The 27,666-nt window shown below is 37.6% G+C and overlaps 1 protein-coding gene across 1 annotated transcript in view; it reads left to right on the top strand.

Moving 5' to 3' along the window:
- The window catches only part of impg2a (interphotoreceptor matrix proteoglycan 2a), a 304,601-nt gene that overhangs the window by 1,498 nt on the left and 275,437 nt on the right, over window positions 1-27,666 (top strand). The window contains exons 4-6 of the mRNA XM_051926629.1: window positions 3,504-3,553; window positions 9,195-9,289; window positions 10,323-10,475. Of these exons, the coding sequence (XP_051782589.1) occupies window positions 3,504-3,553; window positions 9,195-9,289; window positions 10,323-10,475 (298 nt within the window). The remainder of the gene's footprint in view (window positions 1-3,503; window positions 3,554-9,194; window positions 9,290-10,322; window positions 10,476-27,666) is intronic.

Below are 27,666 nucleotides of genomic sequence, written 5' to 3'. Positions count from 1 at the left end.
TCCCACAGATTAGTACAGCAGAATGCGAAAGCACAATAAAACAGACAGTAACGTCTTTCTTTCTTCTCTTTCTCTTGTCTTTTCTTCTCTCTTTTCGCCTTCACTCCTCCTCCAGCAAGCTTCATTTTCTCCCTCCCGACTCTGGCTTCTGGAGCAATGACAGCAGGATTCTCCTACTGTATAGGAAAATGTTTTAAGAAAAACACAGAGTAGAAAAAAGCACTAATTCATTGGCATATGCAGCCAGAGGCGTAGCTAGGGTTTTCAGCGCCCGAGGACAACTGAAGATTTTGCGCCCCCTCCTGTTTGCCAAAATGCAATGGGGAAGGGAAAGAAACATCAATTTGGTGCCCCCTGGATGTTGCGCCTGGGGACAGATGTCCCCCCTTGCCCCCCCCTAGCTACGCCACTGTATGCAGCTCATGTCAGTGTCGTTTATTATAGCAGTATACATAGTGATACAAAAGGTTCTTCCTGTTCTAGAATCATTCAGGTGCAGAATGGTGTGCTGTGGCAAATTCAGAAAAATATTGTGCAAAAACTCCTCCAGGGAGACAATAGTGTAATAGTATGCAGATAACTTGAATTGGACTCTGACATGACCAGCAATCATGATAAAAAGAAATGCAGTACAATACAGTAAATGTGCCTCTAGTTTGCAAAGTGTTCGACCTTCAAAAAGGGAAAAGGAAAGACTGAGGAAATAAAAAAAAAAACTTTTCAGGATTAACAAATGAGGCCGAAAAATTTCAAAGTCTAGAATCGCAGAGCAAGTAAATCTCTCATGCAGAAGTAGTGGAGTGCTTTGGTGCTGCTGTAATTTCTCATTGCCGCATTTTTTATTCGGAAAGAATAGCTACAGTAGACAATCATGGCTCACAAAATAATGCTCAGGCATGAAATGAAAGCGTATCTCTATGATTCACATACTCACTCCATTGTGAACTCATCATTCCAGACATTGTCTCACTGACACGTCAGTAATGATCTTGTTTGACAAAGAACAATTCTGCCATCAGACTCATTCAAAGTGCAATAAATGTGTCATCATAGCATTTTTGGTTTGCGCTCCCAGCAGGTCATAATAATCACCCTCACTCTATGTGGATATAATTTTAGTGATGTGTAGTCCTCCAGCGATACTCATGAACATAACAGATAAAGAGTCCATATTCCTTGTCTATGAGATTTGACTCTCATCCCAATTTCATGGCAAAATAGACTACTCCTTCTAGGTACAATTATTGTTGTCTTTTGACAGGGTGTACAGTGGCATACCAAAGTTTGGGCACCCTTGCTTAAAATGTCTGTTACTGTGAATAGTTAAGTGAGAAGAAGATGAACTGATCACCAAAGGAATAAACTTAAAGTTGACACATTTCTTCTCATCCATCCATCCATCCATTATCCAACCCACTATATCCTAACTACAGGGTCATGGGTGCTGGAGCCAATCCCAGCCAACACATTTGGGCAAGGCAGGAAACAAACCCTGGGCAGGGCGCCAGCTCACCGCAGGGCACACACACAGGGACAATTGAGGATCGCCAATGCACCTAACCTGCATGTCTTTGGACTGGGAGGAAACCGGAGCACACCGAGGAAACCCATGCAGACACGGGGAGAACGCAGGGAGGACCCGGGAAGCGAAACCGGGTCTCCTAACTGTGAGGCAGCAGCGCTACCACTGTGCCACCACGCCGCCCCCATTTCTTCTCATGCAGTTATGCATTTTAGTGTATTATTTTTGTTTCGTACAATTATCCAGTGAATAAAGGAAAAGAGTACCATGTAAAAGTCTAGGCACTACAAGATATCTGAGGTCTCAAATAACTTTTACCAAGGTCTCAGACCTTCATTACCTCATTATGGTGGTGGCTTGTTCATAGTCATTATTAAAAAACCCCAGGTGATGCAAACTGCAAAGCTGTATAAATTCTCTGACTCCTCCAACCTTCTCCCAAAAATCAGCAGCCATGGACTCCTCTAAGCAGCTGCCTAGCACTATGAGAAATAAAATAATAATTGATGCTCACAAAGCAGAAGAAAGCTACAAGAAGATAGTAAAGTGTTTTCAGGTAGCTGTTTCGTTAGTTCATAATTTTATTAAGAAAAAGCAGTTAACAAGAACGGTGGAGGTCAAGTTGAGGTCAGGAACACCAAGAAAATGTTCTGAAATGAACTGCTCTTTGGATTGCTAGAAAGGCAATTTAAAAAACCCTGTTTGACTACAAAAAATCTTCAGGAAGACTTAGCAGACTCTGGAGTGGTGGTGCACTGTTCTACTGTGCAGTGACACCTGAATAAATATGATCTTCATGGTAGAGTCAGCAGAAGAAAACCTCTCCTGTGTCCAAGCCACAAAACTCAGTGTCTGAAGTTTGCAAATGAACATGTTAACAAGCCTGGTGCATTTTTTTTAAACAATTCCTGTGGACTAACAAAGTCAAAATAGAACTTTTTGGTCAGAATGTGCAAAGGCATGTTTGGAAAAAAAAGGATGCTGAATTCCAGGAAGAGAACACCTCTCCAACTATTAAACATGGGGGTGGATCAATCATGCTTTGGGCTTGTGTTGCAGCCAATGGCACAGGGAACATGTCACTGGTAGAGGATAGAATGGATTCAAATAAATAGCAGCAAATTGTGAAAGCAAACATCACACCATCTGTAAAAAAGTTAAAGTTTAAAAGAGGACAGGGTCATACAACAAGTTAATGATCTGAAATACACCTCAAAATCTACAGTAGAATACCTCAAGTGGCACAAGCTGACAGTTTTGCCATGGCCCTCATAGTCCCCCAACCTAAACATCATTGAAAATCTATAGATAGATCTCATAAGAACAGTGCATGCAAGAATGCCTAAGACTCATGTAGCATTAGAAGCCTTTTGCAGGGATGAATGGGTGAAAATACCCCAAGTAAGAATTAAAAAACTCTTAGCTGGCTACAAGAAGAGTTTATAAGCTGTGATACTTGCCAAAGGGGGTATCACTAAGTACTGACCATGTCAGGTGCCCAAAGTTTTGCTTCAGGCTCTTTAACATTTTTTCGGTGTTGTGCACCTGTGAATGATAGAAATAAAAATGTAATCTTGGTAAAAAAATTAAAGAAATGTGTCATCTTTAACTTTATCTTTTGCTGATCAGTTCGTCTTCTGCTTACTTAACTATTCACAGTAACAGACATGTTAAGCAAATGTGCCCGAACTTTTGCATGCCACTGCATTTATGCAATACTTTTCATTACAAGTTTTTGCTTTTTGCCAGAATAAGAAGTGCACCCAACTGCAAATTCAGCAGTACTAATATTTATATCATGTTGATTTGAACATACAAGCAAGTTTTAATATAGATAGATAGATAGATAGATAGATAGATAGATAGATAGATAGATAGATAGATAGATAGATAGATAGATAGATAGATAGATAATGCTTTATTTGTTCTGAAGGGAAATTTAGCTCACTCTTCTAATACCAATCCTTGTTTTTTTTTGCAGCACGGAGTCCACATCTGTAACAGCAGTGCCAGATGACATTACCCAAAGAGGTCTGAATTGTTTCTGTTTTTATTTTAAATTTATTAGACAAAAACAGTTTGGTGAATGATCCACAACATACTGTAACAGCTACTTTGCATCCAGTGCTGAAAGATGAGATTAGTGCTGTATTTATAGCATTAGTTTTTAAACAATTATTTTACTTCTTCATTTTGCAATAATCACATTCAAGAACAAGCTCACGGTACTATTGTATATTTATTTAATGTAGGTTTGCAGACATTCCAAAGTAAATCCATGCTGCACCAAAATAGTTTGTAATCCAGATTAGTAGCATTCCTGTGGCTATTGGGGTAGGGCAGACCTGACACCAGGCGAGATGGTACTGACAGCTTTACAGGTCACCTTAGATTTAGAGCATTAGAGACTCGTACACTGTATGGCTCAGCACTAAACTCAGAAGTGAACATGGGTAATATATCAATGAGAACATATTAGAAGAATCTGACACAAACATTTAAATTAGGGAAATTTATATTTAGTTATTTTCTGAAATTAATCATATTGTATTTATAAAATTAAGTCACTTACCAATGATATAATCCTTTGTTGTATTGTCAAGGTAAGCAAACAGAAAGAATTAGCAGGTGTAGAGCAGTTAATGTTGATTTCTCATAATTATTCAATTTGTTTTATTTAATTTACTACTTTAAACAAACCTGTGTTTGATGCTCAGTTGAGCCTAAAGCCTCATCACACAACTCAACGCTTCCAGTGATTTTCAGTTGTGGCCTTTCTTTATATGATCGTAGCAAGATGTCTGACACCCTTTGCAACACAGTGACTAGCCACTTGTCTCAAGTCATAGGGGCTTGCAAGAGCCTTGAGTAATAAAGGGACCACACAAACAGTGGAGAGGCTTGTGGAACTTTGGAGCCAGCACAAATGTCAATTCAACATTGCATCCTTGTCATGCCATGACAGAATGGAGAAAGGAAAAGATACTTCACGTGGCTTGGCTGCCATAATTTGTTCATCTTTCAATACTTTCAGAGGACAATGTGAACTATGAAACTCTGGTGAGATGTCATAGAATTTATCATTCCCCCATGATTCCTGACTAAGTAATCTGACACCTTCAAGGAGACAAAATCAAGCAGTCATTATGTTCTCCAACTCAAAGTTGTGTAGTGTTACACTGGCCTAATAAGAAGCTTCACAAGCCTTATAAAGCATTGAAAATAAGAACAAATGTGTCATAATCTGGCTTATGATTGTAATTTTTTCCTACTGTTCCTTGGCCTCTAAAAATTATTTTATAGTTTTTGGGGTTTCTGAGGCCAATGAATCTAGTCGTGATATATGTACCATATATACCCACAGATAAGTCAGGACTTGATTTTACTGTATAATTTCTGGAATTTTATAATGTCGGTCATATGAGTCGAATGTGGAAAACCCACGCTATTGGTCCAAGAGATTATGATACGCTAACGCCCACCTGAGAGAGTAACCAAGGAATACACTGCCATTTTTTCTATGTGGGTGCTGCAATGCGCTATATCAGCGTGTGCTCCTAACCTCTCTCTCTGTATTATGCCTACGTGACCACACGATAATACCCGAAGTGTTCCGAAGCAACATTTGCACTGATTTGTGTTTTTTGTATCTCACACCCTCAGACACCTTTATTGTAAGAACATCCCTTATCTACGATGGAGCGTTTGATCAGAAGAAAATATAAAGCTGGTTTTAAATTAAATGTCAAGTATTAAAAGAAATTGGTAACTGCACTGCTGCAACAAAATTCGATGCGTCTGAGAAACTGATGCGAGATTGGAGGAGGCAAGAAGATGTAAAAAAAAAAAAAAAAAGTAAATGTTGCATTTTTGAATGGGCGTATAAGTCAGGGTCTGATCTTATGTTCAATTTTTTGGGTTTCAAGACCCGACTTATATGTCAGCATATACGGTATTCTGTTTTCTTGTGTTTATATATATATAGTGGATGTTTTCCTCCGGAGGATGTCTTGTTTTCCTTATGGATGCTGCCATGTTGGAGACTGGTTGCTAGGATATGATGCCACTTTGCTGGGTTGTAAATCCTGGAGGTCACATGTCAAAACATCAAAAGGGCGACATTTTTAAAGCAAACCAACACCAGACATTCCCCATCATCCAATGCTGATCTTGCAAAAGAAAATCAAACCTCTGTGTCATTACATAGTGTTAGTCTTACATTTAATGGTTATGTGTACTCTTATTGGCTTACAGCTCTGTTCTTTGACAATGATTCTGGTTGCATTTTCTGAGCGTTTTTATTTAATTATTTTTTTGTCTCTGAGAATTCTGACATCTCTGTGCTATGTCCTGATTCCATTCTCTCTCAAGACTGCTGTTACCTTGAGTAGATAGAACAAGAATACTGCCATGACATGGGATGTTGTTTACTAAGAATGCCAAAGAACTAGCTACTGCAGAGGCACAGAGTTAGGGAACTAGCAATGGCCTACAAAGAATAATTTAATTAGAATCACCCAGATCAATAGGCAGCAGGCAGGAGGTCCTCTTCAGTATCTATTGACTCCTTCTGAAAGTTGGGAAGGGTAGACAACCTCATGGCTTCCTAGCTATACTAAAGAGAGCAGGGGCCTGGAGTGTCTGTGACCAGCAGACAAAACACTATGAGAGCATCCCTAACCTTGGAGATGAATTGAGGTATTATATTTTTTCATTATATTTCTGACCCTGAGCTAGAGATTAAAAAAAAACTTCTGGTTAGTTTAACGGTAGCATGGTGGTAGAAGGTGAGTTTATGACAAAGCCCCAGGAGAACTAACTAATACCGATTAGCCCCCTTGCGTTCATTTTGTACTTATTATTCCTTTTGTCCTTCCAGTTAAATTTATAATACAGACACTCATTTTATAATTTTGACCTACTTGACATTCATTCTGGGTTTGGGGTAAGATGCTGTTTAGGGTGGTGAAATAGAAAGGTTGAAATGGGCCCACTTAAAGCAAAAGGACCCTGATGAAGAACTCTTTACCAAAGCAGGTGATAATGTAGTTGTGAATCCCAACCTCTAGTGATAATGCCTGAAGGCCACTTTAAAAAGTATGTCACAATTCTAAGCTGTGGGTATTCATCAAAGCATGGTAAAGAGGCAACTTTGGGAAGCCATCTATTATCCCATAAGACTGCTAGCAGCAATGCTTAAACCACACAATTCTGGATGACTGTTACTCAGTGTCCAGGGGTGACTATTTCAGTTTTCTTTGCTCTCATGTATGGTCAGACTGGTGAGGGCATTTCCATTATGCCATTGTGGTCTGACTTTCAGTGAAGCCGGGTGACTGATTGACTAATTCTAAATACACATTCTGAAGGACATACTTTCAATGGTAAGACAACATTATATATTACTAGCTGAGCTACCCATCTAAGACAGGTTGAAATCTAAGAAATCAAAGTAGCCCTCAGTGTTAACATTTGCAGTGCTCCATATGTCTCTGTTATATGCCATTTGGTATGGGATCTGTAAAAGCAGAGTTAATGTTGATGATGGGCCCTCTAATGGAATGACAAATGCAATGCATTTTCCTATGACAAATAAAGTTCTATCTATCTATCTATCTATCTATCTATCTATCTATCTATCTATCTATCTATCTATCTATCTATCTATCTATCTATCTATCTATCTATCTATCTATCTATCTATCTATCAAAAATGTTTGTGATACACCACCTTTTGGAATGAGGGAGACATAGCAACTGGATGGACACACAGATAGACACACAGACATTTATCCTTTATTGAGAAGGATGTCGACTGATGAAGGAGGCTTCTTTTTTTTTGCCTTGTTTGGTACTTTCCTTGCCAGCACACAGTGTGGTGTAGTGGTTAAGGCTTTGGAATTCAATCCCAGAGGTTGTAGGTTTAAATCCCACTACTGACACTGTGTAAGCATGAGAAGTCACTTAACCTGCATGTGCTCCAATTGGAAACCAAAAAGAAATGTATCCAATTGTGTCACAAATGTGGTAAGTTACATTGGATAAAGGCGTCAGCCAAATAAGTAAATTTAATATAGAAAAGGCCCACAAGTGTGTATCAGATGCAGTAAATAAAATCTATATAGTAAAAAGGTGACAAAATCACGAACCTTCAGAAATTACCCCTCTGTTGGGCTTTGCATGCACTGGGTGAAAAATTAAATACATCTCAAAGAGATTTCATAATTTCTTATATCAGCTATGATATGGCAAATAAGCTGGTGTTGAGCTTTTAGAAGACATATTCTAAGTTTTAACAAATGCTATAAAATATTCTTATTAAAGATGGCTAAGCTATTTGAACTGGCAAATGTCAAGATGAAAGTAAAGAAAGGAATTTATTATTGAATTTTACTCTGCATCCATCATAATAAAGGGCTTAGTTTTGCTTTTTATAGCTTTCTGGAAACATTACAGGCTTTGGATTTGAGATATTTGCTTGGAGAATGATGCCTGTCACTTGGATATGAAGCCAGGCGGTTGATCTGGTGAAAAGCTAAATGCTGATCTGCACCTAAATGAATATGTTACAAACAAGTAATTTCACTTGGACTTGAAAGCTAAACTTCATCCCTTTTTATTGGATACATGTCTGGCTGTTTTCCAGTAGAAACCCCATCTTGCCTTCTAGTCCAGAGTTGGCTGTGCAGCAGCTGTTTTAGCAAGCAGTGAAGAAAAGAGAAAAGTTTGGGATATGGCATTTTAAGAAGAAAATCTTGTACATCAAGTATAATATTTAGTTAATAGATGGCTCGATTACTCCACAAAATAATTTGTACATGACTTGAATACCAGTTTAGTTTCTAGTGACAGCATTGTTCTTTATTCTCTACCTGAGGGCTTTCCTTGTGTTTTATGTTGCACATTATGACCAGTAGGGGGTGTTGCAGTGCCCCAAACCCCAGACACAACCTCACCAACAAAACTCCCAGTTAAAAAAAAAAGATTTATTTACACATACAGTATACTTCACAAAAAGGCTCCGAAAGTGACATAAACAAAAGTATTTGTGTCCTTTCTTCTTTTCCCTCTCCTTCCACTTTTCCAGAGAAGCTTTGTCCCTCTTCCACCTAACTCTAAAGATCCTGGGTGAAGTGGAGCAGCTTTCTTTATACCGGACCGGGAAGTGCTTCAGGTGCTATAACCTTGCATCCAGGAAGTATTTCCAGGTCAGGCAGAACCTCCTTGTGTCTCCAGCAGCTCACCTTTGTGGTACCCAAGGAAACCCAGGGCTACCCCCCAAAACTACAACTTTCATGCAGCCCTTTGTGTGTCCAAACAGAATGTATGCCAGTGGTGAAGCACATGACTCGGGGAAGAAGTCTCCCCTTGTCCATCCATTATAATGGCCTCCTGACCAGGAAAAGTACCACTAACCAGCCTGTTCAAGGTGCCCATCCACCCACATCCTTCCATTAAAAAGGCCTCTCAGCCAGGTAAGGAACCATCCATCTTGGCCGGGATGCTTTCCAACTGATGTCTATTACAACATTTAATGAGAAAGTTCACATATGCATTATGTGTCTTAAGGATTTCAACAAAACAAAGTTACTGGACAGTAATTATTAATTTTTTATAACTGTCATTTACAAATTGTATTATTTCTTTAGTGCACCTTCTTATCGTTTCACAGATGCAGCTGCAAATGTCCCTTCTCCGCAGACTGTCTCAGTTCAAGACATCACTGACAGTAGTGAGAAGACAGTTCATAAAGACACTGGGGACAAAGTAAGAGCTGCTCTTTTTTTGGGAGGGCGGGGTAGGAAGGTTAGAAATTGGGTAGTCATCCGTGGTCGCTTCCTGCCTTGTGGCCAATGCTGCTAGGATTGGTCTCAGCTTCTTTTTTTCGTGTGATGTCCTTCAAGGACAGATTTGTTAGCACTCACTATATATTCTGATTACTTGGCTGAAATGTCCTTGCATGCAGAATTCCAACTACGTTGTATTCAGACAAGAAAAATTTATTTCACAGAAATGGATGACAAACATGTTAGCCTGCAAGTGACACCAAAAATGTTTTTGAGTGTTGAAGCTTCAGAAAGGCCTTGCATATTAATAGGGAAGTAAGAAATGTCCATGGGTGTTGTTCAAATGAGGTGAGGTGAAATTGAATAGGCAAACTGGACATTACAACTAGAACAAGATGGTCACTACTTTGAAAGTGGTCTCTATCTTTCCAGTCAGTTTTGATTTCAGCAATGCCATTATGAATAATATTATTGGAAGGGACTAACAGCAACTATGTAGTCATGCATTCTGAACGAGTGAGCAGTGCTGTATGCTTTTCATTTTTTTTTGTATTTGGTAACTTTATGGAGTTACCTGTGTTTTTCAAGCAGCATTTATACATAATGAACACATCAATTTCCAAGAACCACACAAAATAATGAAATTTCTCAGTTATTCGTTCTGTTCTTTGATTTGGTGTATTTCTTATTTATCATTTTTTAACTAATTATAGAAATTTGAAAAATAAAGAAGTGCTGTCCTGCACACATTTGGATCATAAAATAAGTTTAAGTCCAATGCAAATTGTCGATCTCTGCTCACCTAATGTTTGCATGTTGAACAAAGCGTGACAGGATGAGTGTGTGACACATTCAAGTTTATTTCCTTACATTTTAAATTTCACTGCAGGATGTATCTTATAATTGAACTTTGAGGGCTGGAGCAGCTGAGATCAAGACCGACAGCTAGGGAAATGGGAATCTTTCATCTGATGACAGCGCATTGTGTGGCTAAATAACTGCTTGCTTTTCAGGTTAATAATGAGATTGAGGATATAGCTGTGAGACAAGTTGAGCTTGTTGAGATCGAGTTCAGCATCACACTTGAAGATGAGATTTTTATCAAGGACCTGAACGATAGTGACAGTCCCCGCTTCCAGGACCTGGCAGAACGGTTCACTGATAAGGTAAGGCACAGTGTTAATAATAAAATAATAATAATTCTTTGCATTTTTATACAGCTTTTCTCACTAAGTGTTGTTGCTAGTCAAAAAACTTCTGACACCCAAGAAATTACACTAAGATATGAGGCACTCCTGTGCACATGTAACACCGATTACAGTCTAATTATTAAAGGTGTGGATCTTTTCAGTTAATTTATAGCAAATGTCACAATATCCAAATGTCACAATTTTTCATGAAGACATTAATTAATCTTTGCATTAATTAATTTTTGGATTACCCTCTTCACAGTAGGTTGACCAAATTATTAACAGTAAATAATAAAAATTCATTCCTCTTAGGATGTTCAGCTGGTTGAGTATTTTGTGCTATTTTATTTTTTTATCATTTGTATTTATTGTTCATAATTTTGTATCACTTGGTTGTATTATGGGTTCTCAAGCTCACAGAGTCATGGCCTTGCAATGCAGTGAGGGTATAGTGAGGATTTATTTTATGCCTTATTTGTTTTGCTTGCTTTTAGTACTCTGGTGATTGTTGCCCATACTGTTAATGGGTATTGATGGCAATTTTTCAGATCGTAATAAAGAACCAGGAAATTAATAATGCCAGAAGACTGTGACAGAATCATAATTGGATTTTGCGCTGGGGTCTAGAACCGAAAGAATAATGAAATGCATGCATCAAAACGAAATCAGCCAACCAAAATTGTAGAGTAGGTTAATATAGCAAATTTGTAATAATTGTAATAATTTCTAATAATCAATGTTTTTTATGCACTCACTTCTAATAAAGCAGAGCATGATGACAAGGCACACTACATGAGCTCTTTGTAACATGACATAGCAATGGGCACAGCAATCATATACAACACGGTTGTGGTCATGAAACAATAGATACAAAATGACCAAAATGGTGGCAACATGACATGACTAACAGAGTGATAAACATAACAAAACACCTTCATATTAGCTAAATAAACATGAAAAATGTTACCAGAAGATTCTAAACTTTCAAAAACATAATTATCACATTGGTAATATTGGATATAGCTAATGAGCTGTCATTTCCAGGATGGCAACAGGACAGTCTAGGGCATTTAACACATCTCCTCGTATTGCTAACATATTTGGTGAACCAATGGCACATTTAGTCAACAGTATCATCCTCATTATCACCATCATCCCCATCATCATCATTACCTATTTAATAGCCATTTTCTGGGTTTATCCAGTTTGGCCAGTTGGCTTCCAAATCTTTTTCTCTCCCCTCTTTGCAATAATTTCCATCCTTTGTGAAATAAGCAATTTTTCTCATGTCATCTGCGACCACCTCCACGTTGTCTTCCAACTCCCTGTTGACCACATCCCCTCCAGCTCTAATAATCCTCCACTTTTTACTCCACATACCTGAACCACATTATTCTGGTGCTCCTCGACATCACATTGATCGCCTACACATAAAATCTTTCTCTTAACTCAGCATTCATTCCATGGCACTCCATACATCTAACTGAACATACTAATCTTCATTCTTTGAATCTTTGCTTAATATTCAACCCTCATTGGCCATCTCTCACTGCCATGTAGCTTTCTCCCCACACAACTTTCCTAAAATCTTCTTTAATTAACTCCATACACCTGTCATTCGTGCTGTTAGTGTATTGCACATGCCTCCAGTTTCACTCAATATGTTACCTTAGTAGCATATCCAAAAATCTAAATTTACACTTACTACATCAGCCTCCATCACTAATCTCTCACACTTACTTAAACAAAGGTTGCTCCCACAGTTTACAGACTATCCTTCACATCACTACTTTGTTTATGCACCTCCTTCCACCAAGCCATGGATTGACTGAATGTTTCCCAACATCTCTATTGTACATTCCACAGAGCCATGCTAAAAGAACATAAGAAATTTGTCATATGAGTGACCATTCAGTCCATCAAGCTTGTTTATTTAGCTAATAGCTAATCTGTCCCAATATTTTAGATAATTCTTAAAGGTTGTCAAGGTTTCTCCTTCAACTACAGTACATGACTTGATAGTTTGTTCCAGTTTCCCACAAATCATTGTGCAAAGAAATGCTTCCTGGCTTCAGTTTTAATGGCACTTCCCTTTAATTTCCACTGAGGTCCTTGAGTACATGATTCACAGTTTAGCTGTAAGAATTCTGCTTAATCTACTTTTAATGTCTTTGAGTGTTTTGAAGACCTGGATTAGGTCCCCACACAGTCTCATCTGCTTGAGATTAAACAAGTATGTTGGTGTATGATATGTCTTTAAATACTAGAATATGCTTGGTTCCTCTCTTCAGCACATCTTCAAGTGCTGCTATGTCTTTCTTGTAGTGTGGTGACCAAAACTGCACAGAATACTAAAGATGCAATCTCAATAATACATCATATACTTCTGAACATAATGTTCCTCAATTTATCTTCAAAAGTTTTTATGAAATAACATAGTATTTTATTAGGCTTTTTACTTGCATCTGTACATTGCTTAGATGATGAATTCATGTCAACGTAATGCCCTAAATCCTTTTCATAGGTTGCTTCCTGTAGCACAGTGTCTGCCATCTTGTATTTATAATTGACTTTTCTTTTGCCCATGTGTTGCACTTTACACTATTCTACAGTATATTAAACTACATTTTCCAAGTGTTCTACCATTTCTGAAATGTGACCAGGTCTTTTTGAATTTTCTTTTTCCAAACTTCTGAGTGCCTGCCAATCCTCCAATTTTAGTATTATCTGTGATTTTCACAAATTTACTAACTATACTGGAATCAATGTTATTATTATAAATCAGAAAAAGTAACAGTCCAAGGACAGTCCCCTGAGGGACTCCACTAATGACCTCGCTCCACGTGGAGCATTACCCTTACCTTCATTTTTTGACTCCTGCTGGTTAATTCACTTGAAATCCAGTTTTGTAGGTTACCTCAGATGCCCACAGGTTTTAACTCCAGAATTACTCATCAGTGTTGGACTGTATCAAAGGCTTTTTGAAAGTCTAAGCAAATTATGTTGTATGCATTGCTTTTGTCAATTATTCCAGTTGCCTACACAAAAAGCTTAAAAAATAGGTTTAGCAAGATCTTCCTCTCATAAAATCATGGAGCTGTTATATAGTATATTGTTTTCATATAGGTACATTTCTATTTTTTTTTTTTATTATTATAGTTTCCATAATTTTGCATGGTACAGAAATAAGAGTGAATGGTTTGTAATTACCAGGATCCATTTTGTCTCCCTTTTTGAAGAATGGATTTACAGCTGCAATTTTCCAGTCATTTGGCACTTCTCCTTTTCGCTCAAATATGCTTAATAAGGGTTTGTAATGACATATTTCATTTGTTTCAATAGGCTTGGTAATATTCCATCAGGTCCAGGGGTTTTATTGGTCTTCAATGTATCGAGGGCTTGAAGCACATCTGAGTTCTATTTTAAAATCTATTAACTCAGAATTTGTTTTTACTTCTTCATGGCGTATTCCATTTGTTTCTTCCTTTACAAAAACTTAGGTGAAATATTTGTTCAGTTCGTTTGCTATTTCCTTCTCATTTTCAGTGATTTCTCCTTTTGTATACCCCAAAGTTTCTTAACTTCTTTTACTGTCTTTTTACTAATTGCTTTCTCTTTGTTTTGGCTTCACTAGCATTTTTCTTTTGACTTTTGAATGCTTTTTTATCTCTTGCTGTAGTGTCCTTTATTTTTTCTAAGTACAGATTTATTTGACTGATTTGTAATTTTCTTGTGCAGTGATCTTTTCAGCTTTAATTTTTTAATCCATTCTGGCTGAGTTTTTTTGTATTTTTGCTTTATTGGTTTTAAGAATAAACTTAATTTGAGCTTGGATCAGAATGTCTCTGCAAAGTGATACCTCCTGTTTTTTATAGTTGTAAAGTTTTTACTTTCCCATTCTGTGTTTTCTTGATACTTCCTCATTCCCATAAAGTCTGCTTTTCTCAAGTTATAAGTGTCCATTTTGGTATAGATTTGTGTGTTTTCAAATTGTACCATTTTGTGATCATTGTTGCTAAAAGTATTAGTATGTCCTGATTTCATTGTTTGAAAAGATGAGATCTAGACAGGCAACACCATGTGTTGGGCTTGAGACAAACAGTCATTTGCTGCCAGCTCCATTCAGTTTCATCTTTTGTAATTCCAATAATGGCTTCACTATCAATATTTGGAAAGTTAAAATCAGCAATGTTCACTACATCCTCTTTACTAGACATATATCTTATTTGATTAAATAATATGCCAGTCCAAGGAAGTTAAAGTTAATATTAAATTTAACAAATATTTGCTAAAATATAATAGAACTTTAGTCTTGTATATTGTGACCTGTTGGGGGTGTTGCAACACACCACATCTCAAACATGACAGCACAGACACAAATTTCGGGTTCAACAGCACAATAAGATACCTTACACAGGCTTCCCTTCAACAACTGCACAAACACAATACAATGCACTCTTCTTCTTCATTTCATCTCCTCCCTTCCTCCCAGCAAGCTTTGCCCATAATCCACACCCAACTCTTGCTCCCGTAGATAAGGTTGAGTGGCTCCTTTTTTCTTAGACCTGGGAGTACTTCCAGTGCAAGAGCATAGCCTGTTGGAAGTACCTCACAGTCAAGTGAAAGTTCCTGAAAGCAGGGATCACAAATTCCCAGATCACCCCTAGTGGCACCCGACACCCTTGGAACCCAGCAAGGCTGCTCCATGGCACTACAGTTCCCAGCATACCATGCGAGTGTCCTTTATGGTAACAAGGTCCTGTGGTGCTTCCATCTACCATATGGAAACTCTCCCTGATTGCTCTATAATGTTGTCCTCCTGGCTGGGTAAGGGTCCCTTATCCACCCCTGTCAGGACACAAATGTACGCTTCTCATGCCAACTGCTTGGCAAAGACAGGGAGTGTTTTGCCTTTTCTTTCTCCTGGATGGACAGGGACCCATCCTGACAGGGGCGCTAGCCCTGGCATACTGTCCATGACAATAGCTATACTAATAATGGAGAATACTCTCCTGTAACTTAACATGTTAATGGGACATTCTTAAAACTCTGCTGTATTTCTAATGTAACAACAGAATGATCTCAGTTATATAGAAAGAGAGAAAGATACAGAAGCATACAGTTTTTTGATCCTATAAACTTATGTAAATGTTAACAAATATATACATATAATACTAATGCATATAGCAATGTACTGTATGTACTGATGTATGCTGTGCCAATATAGAACCCTATATAGAAGCATAAAACTGAAATTTAAGGATACAACATTACAAGCAGCAAGTTATGTTTTGTGTTATACGTTGCGTTGTCACAATGTAAGTCCAAACACGGAATCAAAATTCAATGCGATATTGATGAAAAGTTAATTCAAAAAGTTGTTTTTACTGAAGTTTTACAGTAAATGTGTAAGTTTAAAAAGTATTTGTGTGTTAATTTCAAAGCCAAACAGAATGAAAACATATAACGCAATGAATAACTCTAATGCAACATGAAACATAATTTTCTTTCAATTTATTATGTTTTACTATTTTTTACTATGGTTAATTACTCACTGTAATGAAAAATAGTTCTATTATGCATATGTAACAATTCCCATGAAAATAACAATCTGTTTAAATTGTACATCCGCTTTCCCATGTGCGAGTGACAGAAAGAGGCTGGGGTTGGTGAGCAAGGCAAGCAGGTGGCAGAGCCCCCTAGTTGTAAATAAAACAATTTGACATTAAGAATGATCAGGATATCCAAAATAAAAAGAAAATGCAATGCAATATTCTTATTCTAGACATTCCCATACCATTGAATCACAACAAACAAATATTTCGCCTGCTTCTTTGTTCTTTCATTCTCCAGTTTTTTTTCTTGCTTCCTTGTCACTGGACACCTATCACCCAACAGTGTGCAGACACAACTGGCTTACCCAAGTAATGTGTAAAGCTATTGTGCAGTTTAACATGAACACTGCATGAATATGTGCCATTTTCACTGTTGGAATCTGATAGGAGTTTCCCCACTTGATTGAAGCTTGGACACAAACTGTGATTAACTGCACACCTTACAACTCCCCAAGCCCGAGTGAATTAGTTCAGTAAATGTAAAGAGAATTCCATCAGTTCATGAGAAAAGAGATTGTGTCCTTTATGCTGACTGATATTATGACTGATGTTGTATCTTCTGCACTGCAAGCACCTCAGATCAACAGGAAGAATCGTGTATTTTGAATCTTCACTGAGGACAAAACCAGACGACATAGAGGCACTAGAGCCAGGATGGCACAAAGCCACTGAGCACAGAGTTAGTCTGGTCCTTAGTCTTTAGCCTCATAGTCTGGTCACACTAATGTTTATTTTGTGATACACACCAGTAACTAAAAGTAGGTTATCTGTGTAACAGATGTTTAAAGCTCTAGGCTCTTGATCATGTAGACCAAAGGCTACCAGACTTGCTCCTGCACACTCGCAGTATCTGCATGTTTTCTTTGTAACCAGAGTCAGGCAGAAGGAAATATGTTTGATGTGCATTTAGCTTTCCCATTTCTCCCCTCCGAATGAGTTGTACAGTGGCTTATTTCAATGGCTTTGTTTTGTACATATGACATTTCAAGCTGAAAAGTTATGTTTAATGATGCACACTTAATCAATGTGGTGTGTGAAATTTTGTGTTCAAGTTTCCCCATTTTAAGTGTTTAGGATATAGAAATGCTCGGTCTCCCACCTGGAAAATATTAAAGGAAATGCCTTTGAATTGTACATCTGCAGTTTCTCAGACAAGGGAACTAAAAAGATTTCTACAGCTGCTGGAGAAACCATAGAAAATTGGAGTAACAATTTGGTGCCAAATGCAAAAGTCAAACAAGCCATCTATTGTATATCTCCATTGCTTTGGTATTCAAGATCAAAGGTATGCTTGACTGTTGAAATACTTTTTACAGGCATTTGAGAAGGAAAAATATGTTCTGTTTTCTTTTTTTTTTTTGTCTGAAATGCAAAGACTGGATTCCTAGCTCCTTAGACTCGGGGTTAGTGATGCCATCTGTGTGCCTTTTCAATTTTCATTACATTCTTTGGTTTACTTCCATTTGTCAAGATACGCTTTAATGGTGAATTATATCCCTGTGATACTAGGTGTTTATGCATGGTGTGAGTTGTTACTCTTAAAAGTAATGTGGTAATTTATTAAAAGTAGACACAATGGATGTACAACAGTTGATACTTCTGTCTCCCAGCTCCAGGAATTTGATCTGATTTCTAGTCTGCATAGCCTGTGTGCTATGCGAATTCATTCTCCACGTTCCAAAATTACTCTAGTTAACAAGAATGCATAAATGGCAACTGTAAAGTGACCAGGGGCCTCATTTATAAAACTACTTGAATTCAAGCGTGAAAATATATGTGCGCCAAAACAACGGGAAAATGCGCACACCAAAAAAAAAAAAACAGATTTATAAAACCTGGTATACACATAATATACTGTTTATAAATCACAATTGCCTTGGAATTTTGTGTACATGAATGTTGTTTGATCACTGCCGTGAAACATCCATATATGGAGCATACTAATCAACCTCATACATATTTAATCATGATGCAGCAGAACTTCATTGGCTGACAGAGCAGTCTCTCCCTGCTGACGCATCGAGATCTGCAAACCTATTAATTTCATAAGAAATGTGTAATAAATGTTTAATTGCTAGTCATGTTGTTTTGTATGACGTCATGATGTGGACAGGAGCTGTAATGTCTGTGTGCAAACTGCACACATTAATTTCGATTATGACACCACCTCATTTGCTTGTTACAGTTTGTAATAGGTCTAAAGTTAATAAAGTGAAAGCACCTAATCCTAAACATTAACCTAATTAAGAGAAGAACAAAGTCCGAACCATAAGTGAGAGTTCAGAATTTGACAAGCATGAAAAGTCTTTAAAGAAAAAATAAAAACACAATCTTGGACAACAGATAGCATGAGGCTTCTAAACTATTGCATCGACGATGTCATGTAGTGCAACTTCCATGCCCTCCTAGAAACACACTGTTGCATCTTAGCAAAGATGCCACAAAAAACAAAAGGTGACGAGAAAATTTTCAAAACATACGGTAATTATAATAAAAATAAATATGCTTCTAAAAGAAATATAAAAAGGGTGTCCCAAAATTCACGCAAGATTTGAATTTGGCGCCATTTTGTGCGGTAAAGTGTTGTCAACGAAAAAAAAAGACAGCGTGACAGCTCACAGTTCAGGGTTATTAAAAATGGAGCGCTACACGAAAGAACAACGCGTTTTCATTGTTGAGCAATATTTTAAAAATAATGAAGGTTTGGCAGCTACAGTTCACAATTTTCGTACAAAATATGGTCGGAATAGTGATTTAACTTCATCAACTGTGAAGAGATTAATTAAAAAAATTCAGGGAGACTGGATCAATTAGTGATCTTAGACACTCTGGCCGTCCTTCACAAAAGTCGTTCAACACAAAACATCGAAGCAGTTTGTGAGAGTGTTGCTGAGAGTCCAGGAACATCAATTCGGCACCGTGGTCAAGAATTGAACATTTCCAGAAGCTCTCTACAGCGTATTCTCACGAAAGATTTGCATCTTTATGCTTACAAAGTTTAACTGAGTCAAGAACTGAAGCCTACTGACCACGCACAGCGAAGAGAGTTCGTTGAATGGATTTTGGAAAAACAACAAGTGAATGCCGATTTTTCGAACAAAATCATCTTCAGTGATGAGGCTCATTTTCATCTTGATGGCTTCATTAATTGTAAAAATTGTTGCATTTGGGCTTCAGAAAATACACGAGTGATTGTTTGAAGTCTAAGGTTTATGCCATCAAGCCCACGACCACCCACGCCTTGAAGGAGGAAATTGAGTGCGTGTATCAACGAAATTCAGCCACATTTATGCAAAACAGTCATGGAAAATTTCGACAAAAGAGTGCGTATGTGCCAGCAAAGCCGTGGAGGCCATTTACCCGATATGCTATTCCATACATAACCCTATACTGTATACTTTATGAATCAAATAAAAATTTACAATTCTTAATTAAAAACCTGTGTTCTCTATCAAAATTACTTCTTGCGTGAATTTTGGGACACCCTCTGAATTTAGGAAATATTTAATAAACTTAGAAAAAAATACTGCGGTGGGCTGGCGCCCTCCCCAGGGTTTGTTTCCTGCCTTGCGCCCTATGTTGGCTGGGATTGGCTCCAGTAGTCCCCTGTGACCTTGTAGTTAGGATATAAAGGGTTGGATAATGGATGGATGGATGGATGGATAGAAAAAAATAACAAAAATTTAACATATGGAAATACTAGAGCCTGATCATTCTGGCTTATTCACCGATTTATAGATTAAATGGCTCTTCAACACATATACTGTATTTTCTTTGCCCTTCTTAATGTTCTTCTCAAAGAGATACCTAGAGGCATCCTGCAGGCCGACTTCCTGCCCGTTTTAGTCATCATCACTCCTGAACCTTTTTCCATAAAGTGGCATCTTTGATGGTTCTAAGGAGGTAGATATCGGAGGCTGTAGGGTGGATGTTCATTACCAATTTCATCTCTGCCAGAAGTATTTCAATAAGAGCCCTTTGATTAAAACCCACATCACAGCACACTACAATATTGGGGGCCTGTACATGCCTTGTGAAGAAGATATATATGTATGTCTGTGTTTGTATATTTACAGTGACTATAGCTCAGTATGTCCCACACACTGCATGGTGTAAATTGTTTTCATGACTCAGCAATATTCTTAAAGTCAACAGGAGCCAATAATTCATAATCCAACAAGCCAGTGGAACACTTAAATTGTCAGTTTAAATAAAATTGACAAAATAAATACTTTTGAAATGAAAGGAATATCAGGGTCTCTTATTAAAGATTCAAGTTTAATGGTCTTTAAAAGGTACAACAATTGGAAGCACAATTACACAAAATAGCTTTGAAATAGTGTCAATATATCTGATGAGGCAAAAATGAAGAAAGCTAATGAATTAAAAGAAATGTATTCATATTTCCTGTATTATTATGAGACAATCTAGTATATAATCCCCAGTTTAGGTATCCCGAGTTATACTGATGCAGACATTACATGATGTGCCTTGGTGTTTGATTACTAATCACATTGGAAAACAAACAAAATCAGACCAATTGAATGCCATGTGGTTGAGAAGCTGCAATGGCTCTGAATTAAAAATCAGTAAAATTTTAAAAGAGGTTGCACATACATACTGTGACGTATTACAGCATTTTTAAATAGTATGTTTAAAAGAGGGACTACAACATTAAAATATAACATAGAAATAACTAAAGCAGTGGTACCATTAGGTGATTAAATGCATAAAATCTGTAATGTGACAGAATAAAAAAATAAAAAGTATGGAAAAGGCTAGAGGTCAGTGGGAAGAATTTGTTAGTCACTAATGAAACTTTGCCTGAAGGTATTGGCATGTAAAAACTGGAAAAGTTAATCTGCAGTAGCTCTCGTTTATTTTAAATGTGTGGATACACATTAGTAATTGTAACGTATTACTATAAGTGATGAGTTTTATTTCAGATACTGTTTCATGAAAATGCCCCTAAAATTAATTTTGCACGTGATTTTGGAATTGCAAAACAGAGAAGTCACTAAAATGAGTTTTTTTAGGGTTTTTATGAGTTTTTGCTGTGGTGGAAAGCAAGGATTATTACTCTTAAAGGCTATTACCACAGTTGAAACCAAAGTACCCTTCTCTGCTGGCCTACACTGTTGCTGCCACCTGTCTGATCTTTTACAGCTCCTTTCATGTAGCTCCATGCACTCTCATCTGTCTCATGCACTGCCTGTTTGGACATTCACGCTGTCGATTCCACCGCACACTGCCTGGCTGTGGTCAGAGGTAACACCATCTGTCAAATCTTTGAGCTAATCAAAAGCCAAAATCTTTCCCAAGACTTACTCATGCCCATGTGTTGTACCCTGCCAAGTCTGAAAACAGAAGAATAATAAAAGAAAACCTGACTCTTGTCTCTTTCAACAGAAGCGTTATCATCAATCAAATAATATATACACACATAAACATATTCAATATTAAAAATAATCATGTCATAAAATAATCATTCAGTTTTCTTAACATTAACATAAATTTATACTTTCTGTCTTTACTGTCTTCCATATTAATTAATTTTATGCTTTGCACAATAAATTATATTTCCACAAGTTAAAACACTTCCAAATTCAATTACAGGCAACTCATCTGCGATAAACTATTGCTAACCTTAATATGCTACTGGGCCATTTCAACACACAGAGTATTCCAGTGCCTATCACTTTAACCTGATACAATTAAAAGTAACAGAAATGTAGTATTTACATTTTTACTTGGGTGTGTTTGTGTGTGTCCTGTGGTGGGTTGGCACCCTGCCCGGGATTGTTTCCTGCCTTGTGCCCTGTGTTGGCTGGGATTGGCTCCAGCAGACCCCCGTGACTCTGTGTTCGGATTCAGCGAGTTGGAAAATGGATGGATGGATTAGTTTTGGTAAGCTCTATATACAGTATATACTAGCTATGTAAGCCCATGCTGTAAAAAGCCCGGGGTCCTTGAAACTATTGAAATCGTCAGAAAAAAAATTGAAATGTAGAGATGTCATGTAATTGAAAGGAACTACTCTGGGCGTCTCTCTACTAGGGGGTATCATTTTGCTGATGTGCTTGCATCGCTGGTGCATTAGCGGCTAAGCAACTTTTCCTGCATTTCATCTTAAAAATGATGCAGCAAGAATACCGTGTGAGGCAGGAACAATATGTGAACGGAGCGCCAGCGCCTTGCTAGTGCTGCGGCACCGTGTCCTCACATGTTTAATTATTAACAATATAGATTATTTAAATGAAGTTAAAGTTTTACCTGTATAATATAATAAACATATTTTGCTGCATTTCATCTTAAAAATGATATCGTCATCAAATGTAAATACGCGCTTTATAAAGTGGCTCAGGTTGTGCAATATTACAACTGTATCGCAAGTTTACAGTGAGGTAATTGTACTTATAAGTACAAAGCGTTCTACAAGGAGTGCTTGATGGACTGATTGAGTGCGTTTATAGTTCTTGGGATGAAACTGTTTCTGAACCGCGAGGAAAAGCTCTGAAGCATTTGCCTGTATGAGAGCAGTTCAATAGACAGCATGGCTGAGGCACTGTGTGCTTGATGCTGTATACCGATAATCTCTTTCCAATTATCTGCTGTAGAGCTGTGATTCCCCACTCAGATACAGTGATATTAATATTCCGAGTGGTGCAGTGAGAGTAATATGGAAAAAGATGATCCGCTGTGGCAACCCCAATAGGAGCAGCTGAAAGAAGAAGAAGAAGGTGCAGTGAGAGTAACAATGCTAAAGCAGCTATGGTATTTAGAATAGTTTGACCATTCTGTGGACCATTATATTATTACAGGTTAATTACAATCAGATGTATTAAACTAATAAACAATATACAGTTAATTTCAGTATATTTATAAAGCCGTGTCAGGGATGTGGATCTAAAAAACAAAGGGAAACCACACTGGAACAGTAGCATTGCTTTGACGTTGGGTGCCGCCAGTTTGCAAAACCGAGCGGAGAACTTGCGTACGCCAGGGTTGGAGCTACCGTGAAAATGTGCATGGCTTTATGCCAAGTTTAGGTTTTATACATTTGAGCGTGGAAATGGGTTTACACAACATTTTTGTGCGTACGCACCGTTTATACATGTATCAACAAAGCAGAGTGCTACATCCAAATTTATTTTTAGTGCTAATGCTACCATTCTTCTTTAAAGCTTTAAAATCACAGTCCCTTGCACAAATGTACACCAGAGCAGGCAGAGCATGCCTGTGATCAGGTACATTTTGATGTCAGTTCCATCTCTGAAAAATCAAGATAAATTCACATCGAAAAATAAAAGTAAATAAACTTGTGCAGAGCAGAAAACAGTCCTGGACTGATGGCTACTACATATATGTTCACCATGCTCACATATGCTGGACTAATTTATACTCATTAAACAAGATTTTCGGATGATAGGATACAGGGCTTTAAAGTTGTTGTGCCAAATGTGGACTCTCTTTTAGAATTCTCCCTTCCTTTTGGTTGAATGTCTCCACACTTTGTTAAAGTTTCTGCCTGCTGAAGAAGTGATATGCTCACTGGATTTACTTAGTCTCACTGAAGCCAGACGTATATATTATATGTATTGGAGACGGCCACAAGTGAATTTTACTTAAAGCTGGGTAGGAACAATTAGACGGCTCACTGAGTTCATGGTCTGCCTGCACTTCCAGTCATGACAGTTTTCTGCATACATTGCTTGCACCCCAGCTCATAGTTCTAAACCAATCCAACACCTCATGAAAGTGACACTCAGAGTAGGGGTGGTGATTTTGAACTGCAAATAGCAGAGGTGCTGTTAGGTAATCTGGTCCAACATATAGCAGGTTTCTATTTACGATGAACTGTCTAGAGTGGAAAAAAAATCTCCTAAAAGCACATTGCACATTTTAAAAATAAACATAACCTGTTGCAAGGGAAAAACTTTTCTGTAGCATCAGATTATACATTGGCATTCAACGTCATCAATGGACGAATGATAAAAGTGAACAATACGTTGTCGCAGCTGCTATGTGTGCACTCTTTTACTCAGCATTACAACATTATTGTAGAGAAAAGCCAAGCAAAATGACACCTTTTATTATCTAACTAAAAAGATTACAATATGCAAGCTTTTGAGGCAACTCAGGCCCCTTCTTCAGGCAAGATAGAAATCGATGTAAGCTTGAAAGAACTGTTAGTTATATTCCTGAAAATATGAACTTGAAAATGTACATTTGAAGTAAATGGTATGTCACACTCTGTTAAAAGGATTGCCGTTAAGAGAGCGGATAACAAAGAGCCACAGGGGATGCAGGTTTTAGTATTCAAAAAACCCGAATCAACAATTCTACCAACCAACACCAGCAGGTGCACAGATAAGGGTGCACAACATCCACCTTCTGACTGTACGTCTAAATGATTAACTAATGAAATTTAACATTACTGTTTAATTGGAAATGTAAACATGCCATGATAAAATAGCCACAGCGTCTAAACACATAGACCACAATTTTTATCTAAATTCTGTTTGTTGTTGTTATGTCATATAGAGTGTCAGGCTTGGGTCACACAGTTGCACAGAGTCATTCAGGGTTTTCAAGAAACATAAACTTTATTCGCAAACAGCATAATAAAGCATAAAGAATAAAGCAGAGGATGTCTGGGGGAGAAGAGAGACAAGGCAATAAGACACAAGGACAGCTGCTGTACAGGCTGTTAAATGTTCGAAGCGCCACGCGGGATGCAGATCACGCGGCATGGCAGCAGCAGCAAGCCAGCAGCTAATTGAGCAAAGAGGAGGTAAAACACTATTTGTTTCCCATTATTTCACTGTTTAAGAGGGGGTTTCATAGGAGCGACTGCTTCTTCTAGGGATGTGTTCGGCCCCCCTCTTCACAAGTGATGCAATGGTTCAAATGACAGAAAGATATCATAGCAGACAGAGGAAATTCTCACGTGTGGAGCCAAGTAGCTGCAGTAGTCTACGTGTGTGTGTTTGTGTTTCTCTCCACTACACTACTGCAGCATTCATTACAATGTTGAAATTAATTATTAAGCTTCATTTAACCCAGTTATACTGAGATAATGAAATGACAACAGCAGTTTTAGCTTTTTATTTCTTGTCAGTGTCAAGTCTTTTGTTTGTATCTTTTGCTCTTACCCTGAAACCCCAGTGTGGGTTTAAAACACACGGACTGTAGGAACTGGGAACAGAAGAAGCCCTGTGAGTGTAGCCTTTGCAGCACAGCTGTTTACTACACACTTCTTAATGGGCTGTCCTCAGACGTGTATTCTTATTTCAGTATCACATCTGGCCCTGTGAGACTAGGACTCACTGTTTTAACTGATTTAGTTATTCGGTCATCTCACTTATGCATACAATAAGTGTGTTCATCAACTCTAGGTTAAAATAATAGCATTTTAATTGCAGTTTGACTGTTCGGGACTGTCTGACAAGATGTTACATGGAGAAGTTTAATGAATATCAATAATTTGACAATTTGTTCTAGTACTGTTTGGAAAACAAAGATGATCAACTTTAATGTGCTGTCCACAACTGGTGAGATACTGGCATATGGCATTAGATTACATGCCAAATAACTGCTTCCCTTATGGGGGCACTTACTGACCTGTAGGCTGAACCACAAAAAGCATTTAACTCTACTGACAATTAAGAATATGCTCAGTTGTAGAGTGGGGTGATTATTTTGGTAGTGTCCTAATGTCACTTGCCTTGATCCTCCATTTCAGAAAAATCAACCACTCACAGTCAGGCAGCAAGTTAACTTCATGCATTCACACACCACCACTTCTCAAACTAGAGCAGTTTGGAAAAATGTGCAAAACTATAACATCTGTAAGTAACCAATAAACGTGGGGAAAATGACACCGTGGCTGGGACAGAAACTGAGCCTTGATTCCTTGGAGCTATGAGGCGGTAGCAGCTCTGACAAATGTAATACACCATTATAAGTCTGTTTAATCAGACTGTCCAGATTGCTTATTATGACTTCAATGTGAGAATGCTAAAACTGCCAGCCCAAGTCTTTAAACTGCTGGAGGTGATAACAGGCAGGAATTGTCATTGCAGGTCTAGATAAAGTTTTATTACTTTTACAAACTGGTGATAAAAAGAGCTGGGAAAAGCATTTGCCTGCATTTACAATCACATAACACCATGTGGATCATCTGGATCATCAAGTAAAGCAGGAGAGAAGGCAAAAAAAATTATACATTCACAGCAGTTTATATAGGCAGTGAATCACATGACTTCTTAGTATGTTTATTGTTCAACACATTATTAGTCCCTGGGAAACACAACTAATACATATAAATATGAAGAAGAGCCATATCATGTGACCCTTTTCCCCTAAGACCTGATATCCAAGGAACATCTGCTTTCTAACTACATGACTATGGAAGCTGGACTAAATGTAAAGCTACACTTTAAAGTAATAATGCTGCTAGTATTGTAAATACATAAAATACATTGCATACATTTATGCACAATTATATATTGTCTAGGAATAAACCCTTGCAGATGAAGAGCAGATTGCTTTTTGTAACCATTCATGAAGGAGTACATAGAATTCCAAAGGTTTCAAAATCTTTCTTGCAGCTGTATGCATGCTTTTATTTTAATTTCACTTTCTTTCTTTTTTGTTTTCAATGTTTTTTAAATAAATATGCATATTCAAATTTGTGAAAATCAAATGCAACCAAGAAAACATCAATTTAATTATCTTTCTGTAAAGTGCACTGCGACATATTAGCCCATTAAGAATAGTACAGTTTAAATAAAACTCAAAAGTTCATGTAATATAACACAGACAGTTCAATTTCAAAGATATAAACATCATATAATATGAACATATAAAAAATCACTTCTATATACTTAGTCAATGATAGGGGTCACTCTTGAGCTATTATAATCCCTGTTCAGACTAAAGAGATTAAAATGTACAAAAAACTTGTATATATATATATTTTATATTACAGTATATATATATATACACACAGATACAGTGTACATACTGTGTTATAGTATATAAAAGTACTGTAGAGACAAAACCAAACAAAGAAAATGACCTGCTGGCCAATGGCCTTTCTAAAGTGATTTTTCCCTTACTAATCACATGGGGTGCCAAGAGAGCAGCTGAGCTTTTGACACCATCTGTTCTCCTTCATCTTCAAGCTCAGAAAGCTGTTAAGCCCCATCTGACAATTATTTCTGGGCTGAGCTCATGGAACTCTTTATGGCAGTCCTAGGTCTTCCTGCATTTTTGAACCCCAGTTTACCATTAAAGGGGTCATGCAGCCCTACAGTGCATCGCAGCTGCCCTGTGCCAAATGTTTGTCATATTTCAGCTGTTCCCAACAACCCTTTTCTTAATGTTAAGCTCCCAGAACTGTCAGTGATGCTCCAACTACCATGTGTGGTCTCTCTCTCTATGATCAGCAGAGGGACAACCTGCACTTTAGCATTCTCATTTTACAGATTTCATTTGGATGGACTTCTGCCGTTATTTATAAACCCCCAGAATCTTTTATTGCTAAG

Source organism: Erpetoichthys calabaricus, chromosome 4 (assembly GCF_900747795.2).
Source record: "Erpetoichthys calabaricus chromosome 4, fErpCal1.3, whole genome shotgun sequence".
Lineage (NCBI taxonomy): Eukaryota > Metazoa > Chordata > Cladistia > Polypteriformes > Polypteridae > Erpetoichthys > Erpetoichthys calabaricus.
Note: the sequence above shows the minus strand (reverse complement) of the source record. Positions and strands in the feature narration are given on the sequence as shown.